The sequence below is a fragment of the Symphalangus syndactylus genome, chromosome 9 (assembly GCF_028878055.3).
Source record: "Symphalangus syndactylus isolate Jambi chromosome 9, NHGRI_mSymSyn1-v2.1_pri, whole genome shotgun sequence".
NCBI classification, from domain to species: Eukaryota; Metazoa; Chordata; class Mammalia; order Primates; family Hylobatidae; genus Symphalangus; species Symphalangus syndactylus.
The window spans coordinates 98,001,502-98,014,644 of record NC_072431.2 but is presented as its reverse complement, the minus strand read 5'-3'; the positions used below and the strand labels follow the sequence as shown (position 1 = coordinate 98,014,644).

Here is a 13,143-nt window from a genome sequence, read left to right as displayed (position 1 = left end):
AAAAACAAATAAATAAATAATGTTTTTTAATTTAAAAATAGATGTTTGAGGAATCTTCTCAAAGAGGAAAAAAAGAGGACCTGCCTTATATTGGGGATCGTTTCATTATGGGACACCTTTAGAAGCAGCCTGGAGTGCAGGCAAGAGTCTGGGGCCCCTCCTCATCGACCTCTCTTACCCTCCTCCCTTTCCCTACATTAGGGAGCCTGAATCCCAGGACTGGGGATAACAAAACAAAAGGCTGGTGGCGGGAGACGGGCCAGGGAACAAGGCGCCTACCTTCTTCCCTTCTCCCTCGGGAGCACACAATTAGTGTGGCTGTGGAAAAAGTGACAGAATGGAAAAAGCAACAACTCTGGCTGGCTGGCTTACAGGCTAGTCATCTCCAAGGTCATGTGAAGGGTAAATAAAATCCCTGCAAAAGAAGAGTGCCCCCTCCAACCCTTTCTCCCTGAATTGAGCAGGAGCTGGTTCTTAGGGAAAGGAGCTGAGAATTCTGAAAGGGGAGTGGCGGTGTGACCAGGAGCACAGCACGGAGGGCCCAGGTGCCAGGCTCCACCAGGGTGGAGGGGCAACGGTGCCCTCCCTGATGCCAGCACATGCTCGCCTCTCCCAGGCAGCCTTCAGATGTGATGTGACTTGACGTGCCTGCCACTAGAGCCTGGGAGTTGGTCATGAGCTCATGGATTTACAAGCTGACAGGTGCTGACATGTAAGGGCCTGGGCCACGCCAGCAGGACACATTGAGTATAACTCATCTAAGGTTGGAGAGTGCTCCCAGAACCTCCCATTTCTGATTCCCCCTGGACGCAGAAACTCAGTGGGTGGTCAGGGAATGCCCCGGACATTCATATTCAAGGATAAGGATGAGAAGGGACTCTGGGCACTCCCTGCCCTGGAAGAGGGAAGGATGTGGGGCCATCCCCCCTCCCTGTTCCTCCAGGAAACTCACAATGTAAGCTTGGAGGGGTTTCACCAAGAGGCCACTCCCTACTGAGAAACAGACCAGTGCATTAGGCACCTCGAAACATTTTGATGGCCATTTCACAGCCATTTTGACGTGGTGGTTTTAATGTGGCTAATTTTTTTAAAACTTGTGATTAAACAATACGTACAATTTCATCAGCTAGCCTCATCCCCTGCCACCCACCCATTCCTGATTCTCATTCAGTCCACAATCTCTTCAAGGTGTAGGGAAGGTGAGCATGGGATGACAGAAAAGATGAAGCTCAGGGATGCTGTCAGGAATTGGGGCAGGTGAGAGATGGGGCAAGGCTCAGGCTCAGGTCTGCACACATCCTTTGGAAAAAGTGAAGAGTCTGGGGGTCAAGTCTGTATGGTTAAAACACAATTCTCTAAATCAGAACAGGTCTATGGGGAAATGAGTGCAGAGGAGCGGGTGTCATCTCAGCATGAGGAGGAATTGCCAACTGTAAAAAGCTATGACCTTGGGAGAGACCGAGGGGCAACTCGCCAGTGGGTCTACAGAGGCATGACCATCAAGTTAGCCATCTACAAGCCAAGATGAGTCCTGGACAGTTCCTTCACTGACAGTCCTCAGAAGGAACCAACCGTGCCAACATCTTGACTTTGGACTTATTGCCTTCAGAACCTGATGCAACACATTTACATATTTAAGCAACCACTTTGTGGTACTTTGTTTCAGAATCCCAAGAAAACTAATTTAGCATCCAAGCTAGGTAAAAAGCTGTGTCCTTGGGAGAGACCAAGGGGCAACTCGCCAGTGGGTCTACAGAGGCCCAGAGAACCGCCACATATGGGAGCTAGCCATAAACACCCACCACATGCCTGGCTCTCCCAGCCGACACATAGCACAGACTCAGGAGAATAACAATGCTTTTAAATGCTGCCACCTCCCCTTAGAACAGACTAATCTAGCCTGTGTGCTCAAAAGGACCAAAGCTGTGAGAAGCATTTACCACGAGCTGAGTGGTCCCAGCGGTCATAGTCAATTCTGTGGCACAGGCCCCAAACAAGAACAAGCTGGGTGCTCAGGGCACCCAGAAAAGTTGGTACAAAGCAGGAGTGAATCCCAGTTGTAACTGATTTCTTTTAGAAAGTGATGACTTTTTTTTTTTTAACCAGTGATAACTGCTTAGCCCTAGTGGTAAGCAAGCCCTACTAAAAACATCCCACTACTGCTAATAAAATCTCACACGTCTAATAATAAAAACACCTGTTGAGCATTGACTCTGTGCCCAGCACCATGCTGAGAGCTTTGCATTAAGCCCTTAAACTCACAAACAACTCAATAAATGGAATTGTTTGCATCCCCGTTTTACAGATGAGGAATCTGAAGTTCACAGGGTTCGAGTAACTTGCCCCATTAATCATGGGCAGAGCCCAGATTCTAACTCCATCTGTCTCACTGCAGAGCCTGCCCTTGTAACTATTAAGCAATATTAACTCCCAGGGAAAAGTTCTATTTTTTTTTTGGTACTATAATCCCAATTTAGTAAAAAAAAAAATCATACTGTGCACATAAAAAAGAAGAGGGTTATAAGCAAGCGTCAAAGTATCTGTTGTATTAAGGTGATGATCTTTTAGGCGCTTTCTTCGTTTATCTCAAGTTTTTCTTGATATTGCAATTCTATTATTTTACTTGTATTTCAACTTTAACCAAACAGAAATCATGTGACTCAACGTAGTAATTTGAATGCTATCTCTTGTTGACCTATCAATTTATTTGCCAATTATATCTAGACTGCAACATTAAAATATTATAAAATGTACTTCTGGAAACTTGTTTGTTTGTTTGTTTTTGTTTTGTTTTGGTTTGGTTTGGTTTTGAAACAGAATCTCACACTGTGACCTAGGCTAAAATGCAGTGGTATTTAGAGCTCACTGCAGCTTCAAACTCCTGGGCTCAAGTGATCCTCCAGCCTCAGCCTCCCAAAGTGCTGGGACTACAGGTGTGAACCATCACACCCAGACTTACTTCTGGAAACTTCCTCAGTACTATGGTCTTCCTCTCATACTATTTCTTTCCATGGCAGCAGCAAGTCGGCCAATTTTTTTTTTATCAGCCTCAAGCTGCTACTGATGTCTCAGGCAGTTCAGCACAAGGCTTAAGACCTGTGTTCAAATCCCACCCCCAGACTCACTAGATGTGCAACCTCAGATAATTCCCCAAGCTTCATTGTCCTCATCTAAGAAAAGCAGATAACAATGGCACTTATCTCGTAGTTTTAATGCTGGTGCATAAAGTATGCCTGGCACAGGGTAAGTGCTCAATAAATGTTATCATCTATTGTTCTTATGAAATATAATGATATGATTGTTTTATCTGCACTTTTCAATCATTAAAAAAAAGTCACTTTCCAAATAGCATCCTTGTGTGACAATAATCAGATATGGGAAGATACAGCAGCACACATTTCAAGACTAAGATTCACTTTTTCCTTCAGAACAGAGGCTTTATTTTGGAAGGGATGCTCTCATATTTGTAACATTTTGTCTCTTGGACCAGAAGAAGGTACTGAGTTATCAGGGTGTCAAAATCCAGGAAGTAATAAAGTCCCAAACAAACAAACAAAAAATTAAAAATAAAAGTCCTAAAGAGCAGCCAGACAGGGCTTGAAAAACTTTTTCCGAACTGCCCTGCATATAATCTTCAAAGCAGCATGTAAATGAGGTCCACCCAACTCCTGGAGCATTTAGGCTGCAAGCAAAACCCACTCAGATACCAAGAAGAATAAATGAATCTGTTATGTGTGTACTGATCTAATAGCTTCTTTTTTCCCATTTTGTCTTCAGTTTTACTGAGGTCTCTTAGGAAGATCTCTGACATCAGTAAGGGAGCCCAGTACTCTGACTGGCAGAGGAAAAAATGGCAACCTGTTTAATTAACAAACTAAAATTAATAACTGGTTAAAATATTTTTTAAATATCTTTACTCAGGTTCAAGGAGTTTAAAGTGGAGGTGATATCTGAGAAGGGCAAGTTTGAAATCTACAAGCTGGGGAGAAGAAAATACTGGGGAACAAAGCTTGGAAGAAAGAGCCTGTTACTGAATTTAGACTTCTACTTTAATTCATATATTGTTCAAGTTAACAATTTCCTAGTATCCTCCAGAATATTTATAAGACAGAACTTGCTAAAAAGAATACTCAAAAAATAGTAGGTATAGAGAACAACAGGCAGAAAGAGAGACAGCAAAAAAGCAGCCCCTCTAACTACTCCCTCCCTACCCGGCAAGGCTCCTTTGGAGGTTAACTTCAGCTCCCTCAGGAGAGTGAGCCCTTGGGGTATGGGGTGATCTCATTAGTAGCTTCACAAAAATCCAGTCATCTGAGGATAAACCTGAAATTAGTTACTGTTCTGGCAGTGAGTGGAAGGCACGGCAGGCTCCTGCTACTTCTAGACTAAAGAATGTTCCCAACCTTCCTGGCAGTGGCTGCCCAGCCCTGGGCTTCGGCTCCCTCCTTCTGGGAAATGACAATATTTTGCAACTTGGCCACATTTTTCCTTGGCTGAGAAGGAAAAACCCAGGGCTTTGCTGCTAACATAGATGCAAAAGAGCATGCCTCTTGCTCTCTTGGAGCTTGTGCTCCACCATGACAGCTTAAACACCGCCAGTGCGGAGATGTAAGATGCACACACAGAGGCCAGGATCTGGTTTCTAATCCTAACTCATCCTGTCCGCTGTGTGACCGGAGCAAGTCCTGGCACTACTCTGAACCTCAGTTTCTTTATTTGTAAAAATGGGGTAATAGGCTAGGCATGGTGGCTCACACCTGTAATCCCAGCACTTTGGGAGGCGGAGGTGGGCAGATCACCTGAGGTCAGGAGTTCAAGACCAGCCTGGCCAACATGTCAAAACCCTGTCTCTATTAAAAATACAAAAATAGCCAGGTGTGGTGGCATATATATATTCCCAACTACTAGTGAGGCTGAGGCAGAAGAATCACTTGAACCCAGGAGGCGGAGGTTGCAGTCAACCAAGACGGCACCACTGCACTCCAGCCTTGGCAACAGAGCAAGGCTCCATCTCAAAAAAAAAAAGAGGGGGGTGGTAATAATAGTGCTTGTCTTAGCTACCTCAAAGGTTTGTCGTGAGATTCGAGTAAGATTGTAATTGTTCAAGTAATGTGAAAACTGTGCAAATGCAAGTTATCATTTGTATTTTTTTAATTTGACAAACTAAAATTAATAACTGGTTAAAATATTTTTTTAAATATCTTTACTCAGGTTCAAGGAGTTTAAAGTGGAGGTGATATCTGAGAAGGGCAAGTTTGAGCAGAGCCCACATCTGTTTCCTATAAGATTTGCTCATTAGCTTCAATTGCTTCCAACCATGGCTAAATGTGAGAGTCCGTTTTCCTGATCTCAGCCATTCCACAAAAATCAAATCAGTGTCTGATGTGTGCATGCTGTTTTAAAGCCCTGAATATCCATGATCTCACCTTATTCCAGCTCTCAGTCTATCCACGAGCAAGTCACTCGGACTCTCAAAAGGATGCTGTGAACACCACAGAGGGGTAGTTTTCAAAGTCAGGGTTTTCACCCCTAGAAGGCAGATTAAAACTAATACACACACATGCACATCACTAGGTTGAATAATTTGAGTAAATTACAGAAAATATAACACTAAGGATGACATAAATATGCAGGACTGTGTCCTACCTCAGAAGTAGGTGATCGAAGGCCTGAACCCTCTAAGGCCACATGAACTGCTCTGTGGTTTTTGCTGGCCTCCCCGCAGCCTTCAGCCTCTCTCTCATCCCACTCCCTTTCTCTTCCCTACCTTCCTCACTCCAGTTATTGTTTAATTTCCATGGAAGAATCATCATGGCATTGTGGAAGGAGAACTGGATTGCAAATCAGATTCACCTACATGGATGATCCGTTAATGTGTGTGTAACCAATATTGACTAAATGACTAGCAAGTCCCAAGGCATGTGCCAAGTACCTTGCATAAATTGCCTTATTTAGGTGAGATCAATACAGTTTCCATTTTCCAGATAAGAAAATGGGCTCAGAGAAATTAGTGCCTATAGCCAGGAAGTATGGGAGCCAACGATCGAGATTCCAGAGCCTCCTTCTCTGGCACCAGGCTGCCTGGAAGAAGTAATGATGGGACTCCTGAAAGTCTAACTGCAAGTGATCTAGGATAAATCATGTCATCAATAATAAATAAAAAGTTGATTTAAATTCCCTTCCCTTATTAAAAGAGAACAATAAGGCCATCTGTCCCATCTACCTCAGAAAACTGTCCTGAAGATCAAATGTTAAAGAAGCTGTCTAGGGGCTTTATAAGCTGTAAAGTGCTGTATAGAAGCTTCCTAACATTTCTTCCCCACATCTTACACCCAGCAGGAGCAAATGTACCACTGGTGGCTGGGCAGGTTACTTGATTCTGCCCCAAATTGAGACTGACTTTGAAAGCAATGACTCTAGTAACCGCCAGGAAAGACAATCAAAAGAAAGTGAGCCCGAGACTTTTCTGCCTTAGTAAGACTCTGGGACTCCAACTTGCATCCTAGGTGAAAGGAAGTGTGTTGGGGAAAGCAGTTCCTAGAAGTAATGCCACACCCACAGGGGCCCCACACTTGCCCATCACAGTGCGTTCTCATCGGTATTGCTTGTCACTAACCTAAGCTTGAGAAGGCTGCTCGTGTCTGTTTAGATTAACTCAGCACAGGGACACACGTTGTAGGTGCTACAAATGTTGAAGGTTAAGGCACAGGTGGTGTCACTACTTCACCATCTACACACCAATGTTTATTATTATTTTTTGAGTTAATCTTTGTTTTTCATTTGTTTATAATTTCAACTTTAATTTTAGATTCAAGCCGTATATGTGCAAGTTTGTTACCTGGATATATTGCATGATGCTGTGGTTTGGGGTACAATTGAGCCAGTCACACAGGTAGTGAGCACAGTACTCAAAAGGTAGTTTTTCAACCCTTTCCCCCCGACCTGGCGTCCCCCCTCAAGTAGTCCCCAGTGTCTATTGTTGCCATCTTTGTGTTCCTGCCTATCCAATGTTTAGTTCCCACTTATAAGTAAGATCATGTATACTTGGTTTTCTATTTCTGCATTAATTCACTTAGGATAATGGCCTCCAGCTAAATCCATGTTGCTGCAAAAGACATGATTTCATTCTTTTTTATGACAGCATACACCAATCTTTAAAATCACAAAAGATTTGTTTTACTTTCACATTGGTCATCTTTTCAATTAAGCTAAAATTTAACCTAAAATGTTAATCCCAGATTAAAAGCATCACTGGTAAAGGATCATAAGTATCCTGATGTTTTAGAAATTGGCAAGAGAGTGGTTGCAAAAGGGCTAGGGAGGTGAAGGAGAGAGATTAGATAAAGAATAATCTGACTTGAATCCAGAATCTCTTTCCTCCACAGCACTGCCCAGATCCCGATGGCTAACATAATACACCCAATATCTACTCGCCCTCCCAGTGATTTCTACTCGTAGAACAGCAGTTTTCAAACTGTGACCCTTTGACTAGCAGCATTCACAGCATCTAGGAACTGGTCAGAAATGCAACCCTCAAGTCCAGGTGTGATGGCTCACACTTGTAATCCCAGCACTTTGGGTGGCTGAGGTGGGAAGATTTCTTGAACCCAAAAGTTCAGGACCAGCCTGGGCAACATAGTGAGACCTTGTCTCTACAAAAAAAATCAAAAAATTAGCTGGGCATGGTGGCTTCCACCTGTGGTCCCAGCTACTCAGGAGGCTGAGGTGGAAGGATTGCTTAAGCACAGGAGGTTGAGGCTGCAGTAAGCTGTGACTGCATCACTGCACTCCAACCTGGACAAGACAGTGAGAACCTGTATCAAAAAACAAAAAAGAAGAAATGCAACTCTCAGGTTGCTTGTCAGACTTACTAACCAGAAAGTCGAGAGGAAGGACCCAAGATTGTCGTGTTTTAGCAAGCTCCTGGGTGACTGTGATACACACTCTGCTAGTAATAGAATCACCTGGGAAATTTGGTTAAAATGCTAAGACTCTGGTCCTATCCCATGGCAACAAGCCTGAGCTTCTGGAATTATCTCTCCAGGTGATTTTGATAAACACCAATGTTTGAAATCCACTGATCCTAGTATCTGAGAGGACCCAGCTAAAGGCAAATAGTGGACTTCACCAAGAGTTACAGAAGACGTAGATGGAAACCAAGAAGCAATAAGTCAGCAAGACAATGCTCTAACACTGCTATTTGATGAATGTTGGCTACATATTGAAATCAGCACTTGACACATCTTTTCAAAATATTAAAACAGCAAGACAAGAAAAGACAGTAATTGAAAAGGAAAAGAGTTTCAATAATTTTAATACACAGATCATTAACCAGAAAAAACACTTTAATCAATAATGTCAAGATCGCTCTCCAACCAGAGGAATTTCTAACAAACATTAGGAGCCTCTCATAATCAACTTCAGATTATTAAGCAATAAAGAATAGCTGTGAACTGTTGTTTGTAATGTGTTTTATTTAATTACTTGTTTATTCTGAGGTAGCTTCTCATTGAAAATGTGCTAAGGTGCTCCCTCTTTTCCACTAGTAAGATCTGAAAACAAAGCTTTGAAAACAGACAAACGTACAAAACATCTGCACCTGACATATGCCAGGTCCCCACATGGGCTTTGGTATGTTATCTCGTTTAATCTTCACAACATGATGACAGAGAAGTCGTGGAACATCTTTAACACAACAAATCCCATAGGCTCAAAACAGTTAAATTTCCATGAGAGACAGCTGACTTAGTACCCTGAGTTGTACTTTCCCATTCAAGTTCCCTGGCTTTAATTACCATCCCAGTAATACCCAAGGTGACTGTTTCTCTGTTAATATTCTGACACCTCCCTTCCAGGACCAAAGTACTTTCCCTTGGTTCCTCTGACCATAGCTGGAACAAGATAAAACTTTCAAAAGACATTACTAATAATAAACTAAGTCAGCTGTAGTGGCTCATGCCTATAATCCCAGTACTTTGGGAGGCTGAGGCGGGTGGATCACTTGAGCCCAGGCCGGGAGGCTAAGGCAGACAGATCACTTGAGCCCAGGCCTGGCAACATGGTGAAACCCTGTCTTTACAAAAAATATATATATAAGTTAGCTGGGTGTGTTGGTGCATGCCTGTAGTTCCAGCTACTCAGGAGGCTGAAATAGGAGGATCGTCTGAGCCTGGGAGGTGGAGTTTGCAGTGAGCTGAGATTGCAGTGAGCCGAGGTGGTCCCACGGCACTCCAGCCTGGGTGACAGACTAAGACCCTGTCTCAAAACTAAAATAAAAATAAATAAATAAATAAACTAAAGAGTTAACAAAAGGAAAATAAGCACACAGAATTTAAGACAAGCAGCATAGAGAAAAGGTAAGAACACAAGTTTTAGAACCAGACAACCTGTGTTTAAAGTATGTCATTTACCAGCTATGTGACTAATTAACCTCTCTATGCCTTAATGTCTTCATCTATAAAGTGATAATAGAAGCATCCATCCCACAATCTTATAAAATAGCATCCAGCAATACTGTTTATGTATATATACCTATACATACAGACATTATATTATATATATATTCATATATGTTCAGCTTGGCTTATAAAGTACAAGTTTTAGATTGCAGCATAACTAGTTTACTCCCAGGTTCTCTGCTATTCCACACAATATCTGGAGAAGTTCAATCTAGACCAGTAAAAGGCTACCTAGCTTCACAGCTAAGGACAATTCATTTCATTTTTACAGATGATAAAAACGAGCCTCATCTGCAATTCCAGCTATCTAAATCCACCTCTCTTCAAAGATGTGAGCTCAAATATCACTCTTTTCAAAAAGATCAAAATATAGAAATAGAATAATTTTGCATAAGTATCCTAGGTGATATAAAACTCAGAATGTAATTTTTAATCGCATATGTTTCTTATGAAATAAAATGGAAGGGATTGAAAAAAATTCTTGTATAATCAAAAAGTTAAAGTTAAAAGTATTTCCAAGGTGTCATCAAATCCAGAACAGAAATTAATTCAATGAAAATTGCTAGAAATTGGTTTTCTGGCATTATAAATGTGTGAATAAATTGCAATATCCAAGTCTCCTGCCCAAACCAGTGAAAGCAGAAGAAGAAAAATAGCCAGGTGCAGCACTTTTGGAGACCAACACGGGCGGATTGCTTGAGCCCAAGGGTTCAAGACCAGACGGGGAACTGGAGAAATCTTGTCTCTACAAAAAATATGAAAATTAACCGGGCATGGTGGCATGTACCTGTAGTCCCAACTACTCAGGAGGCTGAGGTGGGAGGATTGCTTGAGCCCAGGAGATTGAGGCTTCAGTAAGCTGTGCTCGCACCACTGCAGACAGTGCTCTGGATGACAGAGCAAGACCTGTCTCAAAAAAAAAGAAAGAAGAAGGAAGGAAGGAAGGAAGGAAGGAAGGAAGGAAGGAAGGAAGGAAGGAAGGAGAAAAAATGTGGTAATATCCTTTCATGGTTACATATGTTTGTAATTGAACTGATATCTCTCACACAAAAAAATGTACATATTAATGAGTTTCACAAAGGAAGCCCATGTTTCATCCTATATTTGGTGGACCATGACAGATTTTATAAAAACTAAATATGTATCTGCACATTTAAAAATATGAATTTTCCTTGATAATGCCTTACTCTTGTACTATATTTATGATTTGCAACCCATTTTTGCCTCCATAATTTCCTTTGAGCTTCATGGCATAGAAAATGGTGTAACTATATTTGTACTCTTTTTTTTTTTTTTTTTTTGAGATAGGGTCTTACTTTATCACCCAGGCTGGAGTGCAGTGGCATGATCTCAGCTCATTGCAGCGTCGACCTCCTGGGATTAAGCTATCCTACTGCCTCAGCCCCCTAAGTAGCTGGGACTACAGGCATGCACCACCATGCCCAGCCAATGTTTTGAGTTTTTGGTAGAGATGGAATTTCCCCATGTTGTCGAGGCTGGTCTTGAACTCCTGAGCTCAAGCAATCCACCCACCTTGGCCTCTCAAAGGGCTGGGATCACTGCACCTGGCTGTACTCATTTTAAAAGAGCAGATTGTACACGCTTAGAAAATGTAAGTAGCCCACCCAAGGATACTGAGCTTAGCAGAACCCAGGTGTCCTGACTCCTGATCTGGTTCTCTTCCCATTAATACCACAAAGACATGTCTTCTGGATGGAAGAAATAAACATGTTTTACAATGATAAATCTCCCCTTGAAAGGACAGAGTGTTTGTGTCTTCTTTTAATATTTTGAAAACTTTAAAGAGATTAAGGATATATGGATCCTCACCTTTCAGTAAGTTTAACTGTAAGCCAGTCCCCCTCACTATCCACTTAACCTACTGAATCCTTGGTGAAAAGTCAACAGACCATCCCCGTGAGCACCACAAATTTGCTTGGGGTGAAGTGAGGATTCATGTATGAGACCAAAAGTCCAGAGATGTATTTAGCAACATTTCCAGTGTAAGTGATTTTTTTAATCACATATACAAACTAAGGCATTTTCCTCCCACTTGCACAACACAGGATCTGCCCCGACGAAATGGAATCTTTGAATATCTCAAACTAAAATTTTTAAAGTGAGTTAAGTTTCACTATTCCCTCAGCTGAAGATGTTCAAAGATCTGGTTCATGTGTAATACGGAATATTTGCATAGTATTTTACAGTTTTCACAGCCTTTCTACTTACATTGTGTGGTCAGATTTTCCAGCTCCCTAGTGAGACGGAATTATTATCACCCCTGTGTCACAGATAAAAAAACGGAGGCACGGGGGGAGTACCTTGCCCAAGATCACAATGAAAGCAGCAGGTCCACCTCTGACTTCAAATCTTGTGTGCTCTTTTCACTTCTCCTATGTTATCTACCCTAAAGGCAAGTCTGACACCCCCAGCTGCACACCTCAAGTCCTTTCACATGTGTAACTAAGTCTTGGACAAGCAGGAATCTCTGGCCCTTTTCCCAATTCCCGTGGGAGGAGACAGGAAAAGGTGCTTCTTTTATCCTTGCCTTTCCAAGACAACAAGAAAGCCTTCTCCCCATGGTGCCGGCCCCGGTAATAAGCTGGGGAAAGGGATCCTTAGGGTGTAAACTGTCTTGCCAGCTATGTTTAAACCTCTGTGAAAGATGAGCCTTCTGAAATAACCTCCTATTCAACCCAGAAGTCAATCCTAACTTGTAAAAGAAGTTATGACAAGAGGACGAGAAACGCGAAATCCTGCGAGAGATAGCACTTTCTCTTTTCCCCCAGAAAGTCTCCAGGCAGCAGCTCTCTGAGATTCTTAAGCAAGATAAGGAAACTCACCCGCCACGCTGCGGCTTCGTGGCCAGCAGGGCTGGGACATACTCGCTGCACGCTTCAGCACCGGGGACAGCTCCTGCCTCGCCAACTTCGGCAGCTCTTCCAGACGTTTCGCCGCGGGCAGTGCCTCACAGGCTACGGGAAGGGAGAGTGTCTCCCCACGCCGGGGTCCGGGACTCTGGGTTTTAGGGAGCGCGAATGGGTCTCCGAAAGCAACGGGAGCAGCCGGCGGCGCCTCAGGCTGCGGTGGCGACGAGCCCGACTGCACTACGCCTTTGCGGGACCGCACCAGCGCGGAGGAGACCGAGCCCATCTCAGCGGGCCGGGCCGGACCCAGGTGAGCGGCCCGGGCTCCCCGAGGGATCCACGGCCCTCGCCCGCCGAAGGCTTACTCCCTCCTGGTGCCGGGGCGCCCCCAGCCGTCTGCTCCTCCTCTGACCCTGCGGGCTGCAGCGAGGGCTGCGCGCCCACCCGCGGGGGACCGGAACGGAGGGTAATGCGAGCGATGTCCGCGCCTGCCTAACAGTACGGGGTGGGTGGGACTTGGGGAGTCGCTATACAGAGGTTGTCCGGAGGCTTTACTGGGACAGTAAAGGGGAGGAAGGGGCGTGGCATTAGGCGAGGGATACTTTTTTCTCCACTTTCTGCACTTGGTTCACCTGAGGCCAAAAGCTTGGAGGGTCCTTCCTGTTCCTCTTCGCACGTCTGGGCCACCTCTGCCCCCGGGAAGATGGCACGTTTAGCGAGGGCGGAGAAGGGACCGAGACTTGTTTTCTTCTCAATATCTCCTCTTAAAGCCAGTATCACTGCTCTTCTAGGCTGTGCTTCACCTAGAGCCCACCTTT

General features: G+C 43.7%; 1 protein-coding gene across 1 annotated transcript in view; it reads right to left on the bottom strand.

The window, feature by feature from the left end:
• PDE1C (phosphodiesterase 1C) overlaps window positions 1-12,704 on the bottom strand; it is a 692,034-nt gene extending 679,330 nt beyond the window's left edge. The window contains exon 1 of the mRNA XM_055293497.1: window positions 12,302-12,704. Within this exon, the coding sequence (XP_055149472.1) occupies window positions 12,302-12,611 (310 nt within the window). The 5' untranslated portion in view covers window positions 12,612-12,704. The remainder of the gene's footprint in view (window positions 1-12,301) is intronic.
• Window positions 12,705-13,143: the final 439 nt, after the last annotated feature.